The sequence below is a fragment of the Melospiza melodia genome, chromosome 3 (genome assembly GCF_035770615.1).
Source record: "Melospiza melodia melodia isolate bMelMel2 chromosome 3, bMelMel2.pri, whole genome shotgun sequence".
NCBI lineage: Eukaryota > Metazoa > Chordata > Aves > Passeriformes > Passerellidae > Melospiza > Melospiza melodia.
Genome location: NC_086196.1, coordinates 116723090 through 116740906, shown reverse-complemented (window position 1 = coordinate 116740906; position 17817 = coordinate 116723090). Strand labels below are relative to the sequence as shown.

Here is a 17817-nt window from a genome sequence, read left to right as displayed (position 1 = left end):
TTGGCCTGCTGGGCCAGGGGCAGCTGGGGTGTCAGCTGCTCAGGTACTGCCCCTGGCTGAGGGACTGTGTGCCTGCAGGGCTGCTCTGTCACGCTGTCCCAGGCCAGCCTGATGGCGAGGGGAGCTGTGGGTGGCTCTGCCTCCTCCAGGCCAAGCAGGTTGTCCTATTCCCCCATCCCTTAGAGACTGCAGTGGGTGTCCTGCACAGGACACAGCTTCCTTATTCCATAGCCACCGTGATGCCACAATGCAGGGTGCTCAAAGCAGCCTCAATACACAGGTCCTGGTTCTCCCCTCTTGTGAGGGACTTTAACCACCCTGACAGCTGGAGAGGTGATGCAGCAAAGTACAGACAGTCCAGGAGGTTCCTGGAAAGCTTTGATGATCCCTTCCTGACACAGGTAGTGAGGATCCCACTAGGAATGGTGTGCTGCTCAACCTTGCACTAAGAACCAGGAAAAGCCTCGTTGGACATGTGAAGGCTGTGAACTGTCCTAGGTAACATCCATGACAGAGCTCTGCCAGAAACGCAGTTTTACCTTACAGTATAATTTCTGACTGCTGCTTGATTTTATTTTGATGGCTGCTGTTCAGCAAATTGCCCCTTTGCTTCTCCTTCTTTCAGAGATGTAGTTTCATTTACAATTGTTCACGGGCTCCTTGCCCACACTGCCTTCTATGACTTAACTGAAGCTCTACTATTTTTACTATTTACAATCATCTGCAGCCAGCAGCAGTTTTATGCTGGCAGATAAAAATCACACACTGGTCACTCAGTGTTGTTTCACTGTGATTGCCCCCGAGGGATGTGTTACCAAGAACCTCAGTTAACTGGCTGCAGAGGTGGGTCACAATGTTAAACTGGCATCACAGACAGGCCCCTTGGCTCAGGTGCAGGGACTGGGGGGCTCCAGACCTGCTGGAACATTTTTCTCCAGGAGAATGGAGAAAAATGGATTACAGATTATTATACAGAGATTATTACCCTTTCAAGAAATCAGAAGGAAAACAAGATGCCCCTGTTGGGGTGGAAGCAGCTTCAGGTCTCACACGCACTTTAGAAAATGGATGGGAGAACATGATCAGGAAGCACATGAGGCACTGTGATAGTTCTGGTTGTAAACTCTCTGTGGCCTCTACAGACAACTCAGAACATTGCTGTCTTAGCTAATTACTGAATGCCATCTTCGTATCTACATATCTAGAGTAGAAGGGGAATGTATCTTCCAGGAAGAAGTTTTGAGTTGGGGTGAAGAAAGCCTTAGAAAGCCACACCTTTGCAAAAGATGTGTGTCTCACAACAGTGGCTATTCCATGAAGTATACTGAGCCAGCTCCAAGACTTGGAATCACATGAGGATAAATCTTTTTCCAGACTAAGCCCTCAACAAAAGATTGTGTGTAAGCAACATAATCTATGGAGGAAAAACTTGATATGATTTTCTTTTATGGTAGCTGAGATTTATTTACTGAGCACTGCACGATTCCTTCCTTGCAAAGGAGTAGCCTTTTACATCTTTGTCTCCTCAAAACACGTGCTGAAGTAGCTTTTTCCAGATGCTGTGCTTATTTCTCAAATTTTCTGTTGAAGAGGGTTGTAAAATCTGCCATGTGACCACAAAGAGCAGCGCGTTCACTGAGCAATACTCGCTGTTCTGCAAGCTGCATTGCTGTGGCATCAGGGCTCCATATCTACAAAATAAAGGTTTGTGTAGTTAATGTGGATGGGCCTTTTGCAACAGAGGCACTAAGAAGATACTGTTAGCCAAAGAGAGGCATGTTCTAGCACTCCTTTCCACTGTGAGACCTAGAAAAGAAGCAGTGTGGCCACCCAGCAGAAGAGAGGTCAACAACGCATGTGTGTACAAACAGAGCATTCTCTTGTTGTCACTTCCAATCTCTATCGTGCCATGGACTCCGATTACAGATAATGTGGGAAAGAAGATCTTAAGGTAATTATTTAAAATTACTGACTCGGGCTCACGATCCTCAGAGTGGAAAATAGTAATTAGCTGTAGAGTCATCAGCTATGTAGCCTCAGTCCTCTGAGACCATTGTAGAAACTAGCATAAATCAGGGTTAGGGAAATGATAAACAAACTCCAAACACAACTGCTTAGCCAGCAGTGGCATTCTTTTCCTTTTCAAGGAGGGGGAAAAAATACAAAAATTACCTCACTGTGATTATGTTGTTCTGTTTCTCAGTTATTTCTAAGCGTGTATGACAAGACCCGGACAGAAAAGTTGTATTTCCACTATTCCAACTCTAGGTAGCAAATATTTAGTGTGCTGTAATCCATCTAGTTCAGTAACTGTCACTGCCAAAAGTCATCATGTGATAACTAATCAACAGGGCAAGTTAGAAGTTGGTGCCCATGCTATGCAAATAGATTCCTATCTTTTAAAAGCCAGAGTATAAAAATACGTGTCATAAATGTAGTTTCATTTTTATTTTAAAGTGTGGTTCACTTTAATCCAATTTAAAAATCCAATAAGAGATTTTGATATATAAAACAAATATTTGATTTCCACAAACATATGTCATATATATATATATATATATATATTTGTGTCATTATAAATTATACATCCACAAACTCATTAATTTACTCTTGCTTGGTGGCAATCTCTCTACATTGTGTCACATCATCTCTAAGCTAGATGAATGCTTGGATTGTTCTGGGTTTTGATCTCAGCAAGAGATCAAAAGTCACCATGGAACTGCACCCCTGTTTTGCTGCTGTACGTACTTTCCTGGGTCTGAAGGAGATGTCATTTTTGTCTTCTCTTGGTGCCAAGGATTGCCAATAAGCAGAACTGTCCTTACGGGAACTCTTTGGCTTTTCAGGAACAGCTTCTTCCTCAGGTGGCGGAGATCCATCTGGAGACTGAAGGGGAAGAAGGTACCAATTTTACCAATACATCATGTTCACAAGCAAGGCATGCATCCTGCATCTTCTGATGCTCTGCTACAATGCTTACTGGGAGGGTATTTTTCTTAATCTCTTAAGAACCTGTTTCTGTCAAAGCTGATTTTTTAAAATCAAAAATTGCAAGGGCCACCCTTTTGAAAGGTAAAAGGCACCTCTCTTCCTTGGGCACTAAAACATTAACTGCTCTTTGTGACTCCCAAGACAGTCACCTTGTACCACTGGTGATCCCATCCTTTTCCAAGTGAGGAATGAACAGGCACCTAAGGTTGCCTTCCTCCTGCCTCTGAAAGTCCTGTGCTGTCCCTGACATTCAAAACCTTTGTGCAAGGGGATGCCAGCATTTAGCTACTGAGACACATTTACTGCACTGTCCAGGGCAGCTGAAGGACACCTCCAGTCACACAGATACAATTTCAACTTCTCCCTAAATAGCAAGCTGCATGCGACTAAAAGTGCCACTGGTGAATCAGGAAGGTCTCATCCACAGGAGGAGAACCCAGATGTGGGCATGGAGGCTGGTGTCAGCTTGGGAATAGGGCAATGCTGAGCTGCTCAAGACTCCCAGAGGGTGCAGGAAAAACATGAAGAAATAAAACAGGCAAACATCAGTGTGGGATTTGAGAAACAAGACTTAGGTAAATAGTGGAAGAGGAAAGATATGGCATAAAATGGAAAATAGGAAGTTAGCAAGCCTGGTATTGTCTCAGCGAGTTCAACTAGGAGAATAAAAAACCTTTTAACCAGTTGGAAGGGTATTGCTCTTATCTTGTGAAAAAAGAGGTTCTCCCTTTAAGAAATTATGGTTACCAGTTGTTCAGTGTTTACCACAACAGAGCTGGATGAGCACATCCTTCAGGAGGAGGGAAAAAGAAAAGGAAATTTCTGTCTATGTCCATTAGTGATACAGGACATCATTCTGATGTGTGTCTGTGGAAGACATGAAGTTTGTCTAATTAGCAAGACAAATTTCAACCAATGAACAAGTTCTAATGCTCGCAAGAACAGTATGAGCATCTGAAAATCCTCACTTTAACAAAGCTGCCCAAGTTACAGCGTTAGAGAGGAATGGATAGCAAAGAATGAATGAAAGCAACTCCCTGCTAACTATTAGCAAATCAGTCCTTTGTTACCATCTCTCATACCTCTGTTTTCACAGATTTCGGTGGCTCTGGTGGTTTTGGCTTCCCACCTTTGCTTTGCTTTGCTTGCTTTGCTTCTTCTTTTTCTCGTTCTTCTGCCAAAAATTTCAGTTGATTTTCAAGCAGTTCAATTATTGCAGCATCTTCAAATATTTCAGCAAGATCAAGAGCACTCCTTCCTGTAATTAAAAAAATAAATACCTGTGTAAACCATGAAAAGTAACTTTGGCACTGGTTTTTTGCAGCTGGACAATCAACTGAATTTAATATGGCCAGTATTTTATTACCCATCCCATATGCCAGCAACGTGCCTGACATTGGTGTGAGGACCAGTGGTCATCAGCACTGCTTGCAGAAATAAGACCTAAAACTCATTTTACAGGAATATTGCAGGAATTCTTATATTGCTTGCTTTGCTCTTAATGTTCTGCCATTTGCAGCTTAATACACTGGTCCACAGGTTGTCATTTTGATCTCTGAGAGCTGAGAGCATTTAGCACTAGGAGGTGGTCTGCATTCCTGACCTTGTGCTGTGCTGGCTATCTCCTTCTGCCTCTGCTTGCTCTGTGGCTGGCAAGGGAAAGCCCCCTGATGGAAATGAACAGCTTCAGTGCTTAATGAAGGAAAAAAAATCTGTCCTGGTTCTTATGAGACTCTGGCTGTAAAGTATCTGTGAGACTGCACTGCTGTGTGAATCACAACTCCACATGATATAAGGAATAAGGAATACACATCCCTTCTACAAGCAGGGTTTCACCACTAGACATTTTGGCAAAGAAAGTCTCATTGTGTAGCAATGCTGCTTCCTATGTTAGAGCAAGAGCTTGAAAGATGATGCATGTGAACTTTTCAATTACTCTGGAGACAGTGGAAATAACTCTGAAGGAGGGATCTGCTGTGAGGAGGTAACTCTTCAGTATCAGCTCAGATTTGGTTTTCTGTTAAATATTTTTTTCTCAGGAGTTATATCTACATGTAGAGCAGCAAGGAAGTCCTTTAACCAGCGCTGCCTGTGCCTCAAAATAAATCACTTAAATGAGTGGCAGACTATACTCTGAGCCACAGCTGAAATCCAATTTTCCCTCAAATAATAATAACTAGATAGAATGTTTTCATTAAAGCCACTTATAACTCTGTATGTATCTTGTGAGGAGTAACAGTCTCCTGAATTGAGTAATTATTCATGTTACTTCATTTTCTAGATATGCAAAGCCCAAGAAAGCCTTTTTTCAATAATTATTCCAGACTGGAGAAAACTAACTGAACCTATTCCTTCATCCCAATCCTGACAGCAACCCTAAACACAGAACAGTTCTCCCAGTGTTCCAGGTGTTTTTAATAGAGAATCAGCCTGTTTTGGAGACATTGCTATTTACCATTGCTGTTTAAAGCCTCGACGTCAGCACCTGCAGTGATTAGGAAATAGACCATGTCCAGCCTGCAGGCCTCAACGGCTCTCATCAGCGGGGTGGCCTCGCCTATCGACGGGGCATTGACGGCTGCTCCAGCCTTCACCAGCACCTCAGCGATGTCCAGGTGTCCGTTGTAGCAGGCATGGTGCAGAGGGGTCCACAGGAAGTTGTCTGTTGCATTCACATCAGCCCTGCACAGGGTAAGAGCGGCTGTGGCAGCTGGAGCTGTTGGGTGCCTGCAGGAACAGCCCCAGCTCCCCGGGCAATCAGCTGGAACTGCCTGCTGCAGTGGCATATTCAGTGTAAAGAGCTATTTTCATATGGCTATTCTGAACCTGTTTCAGTCCCTGAACTTGGCATGTAATAGTAATTGTAAGTGTGCCTGGGCCTGGATGCTGCTCATGTCTCCCCCTAAGCCATCAGTGTCCTTCACATGGAGCTTTTCACGGGTACAGCAAAAACACAGGCATTCAAACACCTTAGTCCTGTAAAAGGCTGCTTGTGCTCCAGCTTCACCGAGAATGGCAGAAAGCAGATTCAGGAACTCAAAAAGTTCCCTTCTGGGCCAAGAACAAGTGCTACAGGACATGTGGCAACACTGCAGAGCTCGCCTGCACAAGAGGGAAGTGTTCACCTGTCCTTTTGGTGTTGCTGCCCTCTGCTTGCTCCATTCCTCTGCACTGGCTCCTCCCTTTGACAAACGAGTTACACAAGGTCTGCCTTGGGAGTCTGAGCACTGAAAAGCCATTCAGCTACTGTGCTGCTGGGCTAGGACCTGCTTCTGCTCCCAAATTAAACCTGGGATGCTCTGCAGAAATCAAGGGCTAGTTCATGGGAGGTCCCTGGATGAAACTGAGAGGAAAAGCATTACCAGCCCTAGAGGTCCTGAAGGGAGTTAGGGACACTGTCCCACTTACTTGGTGGACAAAAAGCTACTGTCTTCCCAAAAAAGAAGGAGGAAGGAAGAAAGAAGAAAAATTGTGAAGGAAGCTGCTTCCAGGGATAGCTGTTTGCTCTTCAGGTCAGATGATTGTCTAAATAAAAGCACAGATTCATCTGTTCTTCTTCCCTTGTTTAAATTTTTAATCTTTTTCAGAATTCTATCTTTGATGAGATCTTAGCACAGTAAATTCCCTGACCTACCATGTTTATCTCTCTTATCTTTCAGTCACTAAGTGTTATGGTTTATTTGTAGGCAGTTTCCATTTGTTTTAATTCTCATTAAAATGAGTTTCTTCAGTTATTTCACTTTCTCTCTCAACGCAACCTCTTTGCCTGCACTCAGACTCTGTCTGCCCCCGAACCCTTTTTCCTAACTTCATCCTATCAGAAAGAAACCAGTCAGTGGGAACAGGGACAATGCAGCACTGAATTTAAAAATTCCTTGGCATTTTCTGCCCATCAAGCACAGAATTTCCCATCAGACCAAATTTCATTTACTTCTAATTCTTTCTGAAGGAAGATAGAAAGTAGATACCACCAATTTAATTTTAAACATAATAAATGTTAACAATTTAGCTGGATAAATGTTTTGTTCTGTATTCAATATGGATTTGTCGTTCTGTACTGAAAAGGTTATATTATAAAAGGTATTTGAATGCCTGTGCTAAACTGCAAGCCCATGATGCTGAGAGATGCAAACCTAAATGCTACTGATAACTTTCCATTTTCATTTCTGTCTATTGAAAAAAATCTCAAAACTGGTACTATTTATTCAAGCTAAGTTACTGTGCTTCTAGGTCTTATTGTTAAATAGGATGTGACTCCAGTGCTGTCTGCTGAGGCTTGGGAAAAGGAGTAGAGATTAATCTGGTGGATTAATTTGGTAGCTCCTACACCTTTATCTTCAGAAAACCTGAATATACACATTACCCAATTTTCCATATGCTCTAGGAATGTCAGTGTAATTACCAGCATGTGGAAAGATCCATTTGCTGTTAGTCTTTGCAGGAACCAGAGCAATGACTACAGCCCCTTTCCCTGATATATTAATATTAACATGAATTCTATCTATGCATAGTTGAGAGAGAACAGAGTTAACATAAATATCTTTGGAAAATGTTCATTTAAGCAATTATGTGAAGGACTGTAGGAGCACAGCAGTGTGACAATAAGAGATTATGCTATTACACAAGTATGACTGAATCTTTTTGAAATTGCTTTCATTTTTAAGGTGTCATTGAGATTTTTCACAAGTGTGTCTGCGGGCTACAGAATTGCTGAAGCACTTCTAAAATGAGGAGCAGGCTAATTAGTAGCAGGGGCTTCTGATGTAAATCCTGCTGCTTCAGCCTGCCTCAGCTGCAGAGGAAAGTGGAGATTTAAACCAGGCATGTGGAACAGGAAAGTCCAGGATTACCTCAATGATTTCAGTCAAGTCCTTCAAGTCAGATTTCCCCAAAATAATTTCCCAGTTTTGAGAGTTTACTTGTGAGGATGTACTACTTGATGCACTACTACTTGGGTATGAACCCCTGCCGCTGACCAAATATCAACAGCCCAGACACCAACAATTGCAGTCCTGGGGAACTTGTCTCTTGGTTGGTTTCATTTCCATGCTACTAAAATATGAAAAATAATAAACTTACCCCTTTGACTTGAGATCTTAGGGAAGTAACTTTAATGTTATGTAAGCAAAAAACAAACCGTAGCCTTTTGCATCCAAATATTCAGTGGACATTTATGCTTTTGAAAGCCTTCCCAAAATAGCAATTAAATTGAAATTATCTTACCCCTTTTCCAGAAGAAACTCCACAAGAACTATGTTGCCACTTGCACACGCAACCATCAAAGGTGTTTTGTAATATATATCTTTCATGTCTACTGGCACACCCTGGTCGAAGGCTCTCTGCAGAGACACAAAGTCTCCTTCTCTGACCAGGTAGTTGATATCCATGAGGGTTTTACTGGGCTCCTCCATGTACCAGGCACGGTCATCGAACACTGGGTGGGCGGCGTGGAGGGCGCGTTTGAATCGCTGCTCCTCGGGGATGGTGGGGACAGCCTCCACCATGCAGATAGGGAGGCCATCTTCCCTGAGGGAGCGTTCACTCTGGGGCACTACGCACACTGGCACAGGGAGGCCTTTCTTGCCTCTCCTTCTCGGTGGCTTCTTCTTCTTCTTTGGTTTGGGCCCAAAGGATGAGAGCAGAAAAGTTTTCTGCAGGTATCTTGAGCCTTTAAAAAAATCATCCAGGCTGATCTTGTCAGAAGATACTTCATGCTTTCTAGCAAGAATTTCTATTTGTTCCTGATCCACGGTGCCCCAGTGCTTCCGAATGACTGCCATGAAATCTCTTTTGGATACTATCCCCTCGTCTTCCTCATCAATCTCAAACTCCTTGCGGATGGCTTCCTCGTGCTGCAGGGACCAGTCGTACACCTTCAGGTACCAGTCAAGGGTCTTATCTGGCTTCCTTGAGGCTTTTTCAGCTTTGCGCAGCACTGTTACTGCTGCTTTGAACCCACCGCCCTTGGCAACATCCCTTGCGGTCAGCTTTAACAAGTTGGTCCATGTAGGATCACAGCCTAGAAATATGGACACAGTATGGCTAATAGTGCAGTGGAATTCCTACTTTTATAATATAAGAAACTTGTAATACACAGGCACGGCCTGGCAACGGCCTACAATTTTATATAAGTAGCAGTGGTAGGTGGAACCCCATCACTGATCCCAGGCTGGAAGGTCACCCACATGTCCATACTTTTTTTCCAAAGGGAGGAGCATTGAGCAGTCTGTATTTATTTATCCACCCATGAATATGTATAAAGAGAAGTTCAGTGGAAACTTTACATTTTTACGTGAAGTGGTGAGCAAGGTTAAGAAGCAAAATAAGATTAAGGTGTCATTTATTTCTATATCCCAACATTACAATTTGGCAATGGATCACAAGAACAGGATGTGGGATTTTGCATGGTGCTCTTGGATCAAAGCTTGAAGTGCAATGATCATCTGATCAAGTCAGGAAAGGGTCACAGCTGCTTCAGGGCATGTTTCAATACCCATGGGTATGAAATTTTCCTCATGACTGCACAGAGATTTTTTTTAAATGATCATCAAATCAAAAATGTATTTTCTATTGGAAGTTTCAATACAATACATCTAAACCCAACTAAACCCAGAACCACCTAATACTGTCCAACACTAAGTTATACAACCTCCTGATGTTTCTGCTGCTTTCTTTGAGAAATGTTTTCTCATCCACATGAGGTAAGAGCCTCTGTTAGGCCCTTCTGAATAAGATTTTCGCCACAGGATACCCAAATCCTTCAGAGATACCCAAATGAAATCTTTCCTTTAGCACAGAAATAGAATACAGATAATAGTTGTGAAGTAATTTAGTTTTCATGTACCTCTTTGTCCTATATACCTGCAGCAGTCTGTAAATCCTCCCTCTGCAGCATAATGAAGTGGTGTGTTACCACTCATAGCAACCAGTTTCAAGTCTGCACCATAACCTGAAATAATCGCCAGAATCTAGAAAAACAAACAGAGTCCCACCAAAAATCTTGTCTGTTCTTAACATGTGAAAATGTAAGATTGATTTACAAATAAATGCAATATATGACATTCCCATTCTAATAACGAAGTTCTCTCCCATGTCCAGCTGGTCAATGCACATATAACATTAATGTTTTCTATAGCATTATGCTTATTTAACTGATGAAACAGAAACCTTGTGTAATTGTAGACACCAAGGACAATCTTCTTGCCAGCTCACTGTGAACCCCTGTCTAGTCTATCACTGCTGGAATCCCTCTGATGCTTACAAAGAATCTGCTTTTGATTACTGATCATTATGCTTTGATCAGCTGAGATAACGGACTCAAAAAAACCCCAACAAAAGCACACTCCAAAAGCCCAAAGCAAAGCCCTGTAACAACAAAAACCCAGCCAGGTTTGGCTTTGCAGCAGTGCGTTCACAGCAGAAATGTGAATACCTCAAGGAAGCCTCCTTTGGCCGCGAAGTGCGCAGCGCTGTGTCTGTCGAAGTCGAAGAGGTTCACGTTGGCTCCCCTCTGCAGCAGAGCCAGCACCACGTCTGCCGCGCCCTCGCGAGCCGCCTCCATCACCGCCGTGCGCCCCGTGGCCTGCGGCAGCACAGAGCACTCACACTGGGAGCCCCCACAACACAGCCTGACAGCCTCACAGGGACCTGCAGGTGAGCCTTCAGAGCCTACTCATAATACGGCTGCCAGCAGAGAGCAGGCAGATGCCAGCACCTCAAGTACATTGAAGGCTTGAGTCCCTTCAATAATGCCCAATTTATTGCTTAGTTAAGGAATCCTGGATTCTATGGGCATCTTCTCATGTATATTTACAACATCTAACTCAAAATACCACCTCAGATTACAAAAGCAGGAGCACGAGGAGCTATGGCTGGGGAAGGCAAATCAACCAGTGAATTTCACTATGGTTCTGTGAGGCAAAGTTCACTCGATTACATTAATATTGTCTTTTCCTAGATAGTAATGGATGTTTGCTTTGGATAACTCCAAGGGAAAGCCTGAGCTTCTTGATTTATCAACAGCACAGAGCTTCAGTCTTTCAGGTCTTTGTTAAATTAGGGAGCAAACAAATAAACGATTAGGATATACAAAAGAGAAGAAAGTTTCTCATGCCTTGTTCCTGCCTTGATTGCTCATCAGATTTTCCCTACCTTTTAGCGAATATTCACTAAAATAACTTACCTTTTAATGAATACTATTTCAACTCTGAAAATCTAAGGACACATCAAGGCAAATACAAATCAGCAGTGCTCCACTGAAGTACAGTGAACTGCAGCTCCTAAAAACTGATCCAGTTACATGAAAGTTTGGGGAAATATTTGCACTCTAAACCTACAAAAATAAAAAAAAAATTTAAATCCGTCTCCTCCAAAAAAGGGTGGTACAGAAGAGGGGAAGAGTTATGGCCACCTAGTTAAGCAATTTTCACTGCTTTATTATTTTAATGTGAGGATTTAAGGCCATGTACTCTGCTCTATACTCCTGTATCTGTTCTTAGCTACAGAAAGGCTCATACCGGGTCTCTTGCATGGGGATCTGCTCCTTTCTCCAAGAAAATGAGGCACATATCTTTAACCTCATGAGCATGCTCACAGGCTTCTAGAAGCAGAGACCTCCCAGTCGTGGTACAGCTGTTGACATCTGCACCATAATCCAAGGCAATCTCCAGGCAGTGGGTATGGCGAACTGTAGGTACAAGGCAGTAAAACAAAACACCTGCAAAGGAAACCAGTGGGGGTTAGGGTGGAAAAGGAAATTACCAGAAGGGTTGTGAGACTGTGAGCTTCACAGCTGACCAGTCTGCAACAGAGACCCCTTCACTGAGGGTGAAGCCATGCAACTGAGGGTGAAGCCATGCAAGAAAAGATTTCTACTTCAGAGACTTTACCAGAGGAGAAAGCCAGAGCTCAGTATGTCACAGGCCATGGGAGGAATGTGAGTCTCAATTATAAGTTACCTCTCAGCTCTCTGCTAGGGAGACATGATTTAATGGCCTCGACTCTTCAAGAGGAATTATTTTCATTTTCATCAAAGCTGTAATGGCCAACAGCTTCTGTTGGGTTGTAAGGATAACCCTCAAGCACAGCTCCTCTCCACAGACAGACACATCACATGTAATAAGTGTGCCACACAGTTAAGGGATTGATTTATGGTACCTCCTTCTCACTCACCTTTCCCTTCATTATCCCCAGCAGTCATGTCTGCTTTAGCTGTTGCTAGTAGTTCCAGAATGGCCTCAAACCCCTGCTCAGCTGCCTTCATGGCTGGCGTGCACCCCATGTTGTCGTGGACGTTGGGGCTCGCTCCGTGCTCCAGGAGGAAGCGGCACATCTCAATGTCGTTCTTCATGGTGGCCACGTGCAAGGCACTGTATCCTTCCTTGGGCTCTGTGTAATTAATCAGACCTGGGAATCCCTTCTGGATCAGGTTTTCTATTTGTTTCTTGTCTTTCTCGTGAACACACTGTAGAAGTTTGTAGATCTGTAAGTTTAGAAGCCTTTTATCTACTGGTAGCATCCCAGGATAGGGACGATTTTCTTCTTTCAAGGAAATACTTTCTGCATGGACAAAAAAGAAAACATGTAATCTCACAGAGGACATTATAATGACCTGCCAGTAAAATCAGGAATTAGACCATATTCACAGCATGAAAATATCCACTTTACCTGGACAAAACATTAGGTTTTGAACTAATTTATCTTTTACTGTGGGCAGCACATATAGAGGCTATATAAACCCAAGTAGTACCTTACAAAATTTTTCTTTCTAGTCATCCAACTGTTCTGAAGAGGTCTCATTCAAAGAGAAAATTAAGTTAAGAAGCTGTAGGATAACTGCTCTCCATTCAAGGAAGTGTTATAATCTACAATTACTTGGAAGCCTAAGGGGAGGCTGTTCATCTGTTGTTTTCAATGGGAGAAAGAGTCACAAGACACTGTGTCCTCTTCACTTTCTGAAACATAAAATTGATACTAAAATTTTTATTAACATCACCTCACCAGTGACTGAGCATCTTCCCCGTTTTTTTGGGTATTTTTTTCTGGTAGCTGATGCATGAACTTCCTGCTAGGTTCTCTGCTGCAAAACCCTTGGAGGAAAAAAAATACAGACTGCGGGGCACTGGTCTGGGAAAAGGGTCTTCCATGTCCTGCATCACAAGCTTCTTGAAAAAAATTCAGTGCAGGACTTTGCACTTGCCTCAATTCTGGATGTTTTCCATTTTTTTTCTTTTGGGTTTTTTAGCCTCTTTTAGCTAGTCTAAGCTCTCATGGCTGGAGGGTTAGGAAGGGTCAGACATTGTAGGGACCATTTCTGAAGCTTTCCTAAGTGGACGGGAGGCTTCCTAGCAGCTTCAGCAAACCTTTGGTCATCCTGTCCTCCAGAACTCTTACAGGACATGCAACACAAAAATGTGAAGGAACATATGTTAGAGAACACTTGGGGTTTGGTTCGTTTGGGTTTCTTACTCATTGCAATGTAGTCTGTAAACAGGACCACTCAGCATCTGCCTGGCTACTCTGGGTGCTTTGTGGATGTCTGTGGCAAGGGGAGATTGCAGAGAGATGCAGAAGGATGCACAATTCCAACAGGCAGGACCTCCCATTCTGGGGAGGAAGCCTGAGGGAAAACTGCAGGAAAAGTAGAAAAAGTTGACTGACGGTGAATCATGTTGGGAATGGACAGAGAGGTAATTTTTGTACCACAGGTACAACTTGCCAGTTGTAGTTTCTGTAGCTATTGCCTCTCATTTCTTTGGAAGTTCTGTGTCTAGCCTAGCTTTGGAACAGAGATTGGGTCAACTGCTGGCAGATTTCTGAGCACTGTGCCTCTTGTTTTACCTGCCAGACAAGGCCCTCAGCTCCCTCCCTGTGCACCCCACTGTGCTGGGTGAAGGTGCTGTTGTTAGAAGCTGCTCCCTTGCAGAAGTGTTTAAGTGGGTAATAAATGCAAAGACTTTCTCTCTGCAATGAAACTTGCTCTGAATAGATCAGCTGCTGTCAGATGTTCTCCATTTAAACATAGAATTACTTAAATCCTTTTCTCTTTAGGTCTTACATAACCCTCATTCTGATCATAAACAGGTATGTTCTTACATCAAACAATTAAATCTTCAGGTAGCAATAACTTAAGTCTGTCACCCGTGGCTTGTTCATTCTCATCCCTACCATGTTGTTCTTCCTGTGACATTTTGTCCAGTGAGAAGGAAAAAATGCAGAGATTTTTATCCTGCTGACGGGAATTACACCTATAGCAACCCTGTAGTCCTGAAGCTCAGAGCTGAGAAATAAGGGTACTTCAGAGTAATGCCCTGCTAGAAGTGATCACTGGAGTCCCCACAGAGCCTGCCTTTTAGAGCCTGAAGAAATTTCTGAGCAAATCCTCAATACAGGAAGGTATTTTTCTGGCTACTGAGCACAGGGAAAAGTTGTGATGCAAACTCTGCAGGGGCTGTGAGGAGGAGCAGCAGGAATGTTCTGCCCGGAAGGCTCTTACAGTACTTACAGCACTGAAATTCAGCAAAAGAAAGATACTTAGATGGAACTGACAAGCTTAAATGTTCTTTTATGCTTTTGATCCACTTCCCACCATCCTGCAGCAGTAAGGAACTTGGGTTTACTTCCATAAAACTTTCTTCCCACTGTTATTCATGATTTGCATCTGGATTTTTTTCTGGAACTTATCTTGGATGAAAACTTGCTTTTTCTTCCTTTCTTTCTCCCTCTGAAGCAGCAAACACTGAAGTGACATTCTCCTTGGACATAGGTTAGTAATGCCACAGAACATGAGGAGAAGTGCACTTGGTAAAAACCTGTTAGTAACTAATCTTTGATGAACAAATGTGAACAAATGGATATAACATTCAATATGTATGAATTTGGATTTATTTCATGGATTATCTTGGAGATTCCTTGAGATACTTGCTCCCTATAACCTCTGCCCCATGCTGGACATGAGACTGATGGCACACCTTACACTTACTGCACACTTTCATTTTTGCTCACAGTGGAATGTACAATTGAGTACCATTTTAGTTCTGATCAGATTTTTTTTCTGGTGCTTTTGAGCTGCTTATGACAGTATTCTTTTAATATTTCACATGCAGCAATAAAATTATTTCCATGAGCAGAAGTGAAATTATTTTTATCGCAATAGTCAATTCTGTTATCACAATTCAGCCACCACTGAGTCCTTACCCAGTTTAAAGTCTTTACTTCAAAGCATTAAGAACCAACAATTTACATGAAAACAACCAAAACATTTTAACTGTTACAGTTAATATTTCTTTGCAGCATTTTTTGAAAGTGACTGGATCAAGTTTTATTAGAAGCTTCTAAAGTAGCAGCATCAAAGAAACACAGGTGGGATAAGAAATTCTACCCAGGGTCATGTAAAGTTATAAGAAAGGGAAAAAAGCTTCTAAAATGAAAACTGCAACATCTTGTCAATTTTCATTGTAAATGAGTAAATTGACTAGTAGTAAATACTAGTAAATTTACTAGAAGTAAATGCTACCAACGCTGTGTATTTCATATATTTTTTTATCACTTCACCTCTTCACCTATAATAGATGGTTTAATGGAAAATGAGGGATTGTTATTGTGGCTTTGAGACAGCCGGGCTCTGGGAGGGCTTCATGAAGATGTAACCACAAACCCCAAGCCTGTAGTGTTTGCTTAGCAGCAATTTTATCTGTTGACAAACATCAACAGACTCGCTACCTTCATTCTGCCAGCTTGTGTCATTGTTCTGATGGAAAGCATGAACTCATTTCAAATCCAGATTAATCCTTTTCTCAGTACACCTGGCATTAAGAAAATAATTTTAGTTGGATTCCTGTTTGCCCACAAAGCTTTCCAAGCCGTGATGGAGGTAGATTGATAGAGAGGGAACTTCTGATGGCCACTGATCTCATTCCCTGTCTCCCAGTCAAAGCCTGCTGCCTGACTGCTGCTGGAAGCACTTGTGACTCTGCCTTAAAAGCTTGCAGAAGTTTTGTCAGTTTCAACATTTCCAGTTGAAAACATCCCTTTAATTATCTCTATTCACAAACCAGTAAACAAAATTTCCATGTGTTTTATCTTTAGTGGGAGAAAATAGCTGAGCGCTTTCTAAATTTAATCCCTTTGCATGCTGGGCACATAGATAAGCATGAGCCCTATATGTCAGTATAAAAGGAACCAATATGGTAACAGTGCCATGCTATATTTACAGCTTTACATGAATAATTGCACTGGATTTTTAGCTGTGACTAAGGTTTAATAGGAGTGATGCAGCAAAATCTTCCCAAAACCGAATTCCAGTTTCATGAATAGCCTACAGTGCTGTGGTTTTTTGGTGTTAATTCTCCAATGGTGCCTTGCCTTGGGCTGAGGCACAGCTGAGCACAGTGATGGGCACGTAGGTTTGAACTGAGCAGGTTTCAATGTCGTGTGGAGATCTCACCCCAGATCCAGTCCTGAGTGCTGTAAAGGCAGTTCCCAGGTTATGGCTGGGTTGGATCAAAAGATGTACATCCTTTTGTCTTCAGCTTGCTTTGCAACTTCCAGTCACCCCAGTATCCATTGAAACTGGGGTGTAATGGAGCCCTGATTGCCAGCACCTAGAGCCCTGACTGCCCTCTCCTAGCAGCCCTGATTTCCCATACCTGGATGGAGCCCTGACTGCCCGCTCCTGGCAGCCCTGATTGCCCACACCTGGATGGAGCCCTGATTGCCCACACCTGGATGGAGCTCTGATTGCCAATACCTGGATGGAGCCCTGATTGCCAATACCTGGATGGAGCCCTGATTTCCCATACCTGGATGGAGCCCTGATTGCCCACACCTGGATGGAGCCCTGATTGCCAATACCTGGATGGAGCCCTGACTTCCCATACCTGGATGGAGCCCTGATTGCCCACACCTGGATGGAGCCCTGATTGCCCGCACCTGGATGGAGCCCTGACTGCCTGGTCTGGGCAATCAGCTTAACGAGCAACACCTGTGGGACAGGGGCTGGGGGGTGGCTCCTCAGCCAGGAGTGCAGCTGGGCCCCAGGGAAGCTTCTGGAAGGCTGTGGAGTTGGGGGGTGGCTCCTCAGCCAGGAGCCCAGCTGTGCTCCAGGGAAGCTTCTGGAAGGCTGTGGAATCGGGGGTGAAGTGCTGCTGCGCTCAGGAACAAGGTGAGCAGCAGCGGCTGGTTTATTTTCCCTGGACTGCGACTCAGAGGAGTGGGCGGCCTGTAGAGGAGACTAGCTTTAACGGGAGAGAAGCTGCTGGAAGGGGAGGATGCTGGAGAGCCGGTGATGACCCAAACGGTGTTCCCTGCCAAGGACGTGCCGCTCTGGCCGTGCGGACACCCCAGCGGAGGTAATGCCAGCGGCTAGAGGCGCGGACCATGAGGGGGACGATGCATAGCGCGCCCGTGTCCGGCGAGGCTGCGCTCAGCCCTCACAGCGCGCCCGCTCTGCCCCGGCCCTCCGCAGCGCCGGGAGCCGCCGGCTCAGCCCCGCCGCCCTCTCGCCTCCATGTCCAGTGGCGGCGACAGCGACCCTCGGCAGCCCGGGGCACTCACCTGAGGGGGAGGGCGCTGAGGGCTCGGGGGCCGCCGCCGGACCCTCGCCCGCCTCAGCGGCAGCATCCGGACCCTCGCCCGCCTTAGCGGCTGCAGCCGGACCCTCGGCGGCCGCTGGCGGTCCCTCAGTGGCAGCATCCGGACCTTCGCCCGCCTTAGCGGCCGCTGCCGGACCCTCGGCGGCCGCTGCCGGTCCCTCAGCGGCAGCATCCGGACCTTCGTCCGCCTTAGCGGCGGCTGCCGGACCCTCGGCGGCCGCTGCCGGACCCTCGG

General features: G+C 44.3%; 2 protein-coding genes across 3 annotated transcripts in view; one reads left to right on the top strand and one right to left on the bottom strand.

The window, feature by feature from the left end:
• Positions 1-17817, top strand: part of PAK5 (p21 (RAC1) activated kinase 5) — a 299053-nt gene that overhangs the window by 129256 nt on the left and 151980 nt on the right. The gene's annotated exons all lie outside the window — the stretch shown is intronic.
• ANKEF1 (ankyrin repeat and EF-hand domain containing 1) lies at positions 1350-17795 on the bottom strand. Of its 2 annotated transcripts, XM_063152838.1 has the most exons (10): positions 17545-17795; positions 12163-12549; positions 11508-11707; positions 10424-10573; positions 9836-9959; positions 8215-9010; positions 5447-5673; positions 4074-4249; positions 2749-2886; positions 1350-1691 (listed from the first exon to the last, which is right to left on the bottom strand). In XM_063152838.1, exons 2-10 carry the CDS (start codon positions 12506-12508, stop codon positions 1566-1568), a joined length of 2283 nt encoding a protein of 760 aa, XP_063008908.1. In that variant the 5' UTR covers positions 12509-12549; positions 17545-17795; the 3' UTR covers positions 1350-1565. The 2 variants fall into 2 exon arrangements, with proteins under 2 accessions (XP_063008908.1, XP_063008907.1); XM_063152837.1 differs by lacking the exon at positions 17545-17795 and having other exon boundaries at positions 12163-12813.

Bases quoted from the DNA above. Each gene is read 5' to 3' on its own strand.
- ANKEF1 (XM_063152837.1), bottom strand. From the start codon at position 12,592: ATGTCCTCTGTGAGATTACATGTTTTCTTTTTTGTCCATGCAGAAAGT. The intron at 10,574-11,507 runs GTATGAGCCTTT...GTGCTGCCGCAG, and splicing joins ATCCCCATGCAAGAGACCCG to GCCACGGGGCGCACGGCGGT. The intron at 9,011-9,835 runs GTACATGAAAAC...CCATATTTCTAG, and splicing joins CAGGTATATAGGACAAAGAG to GCTGTGATCCTACATGGACC.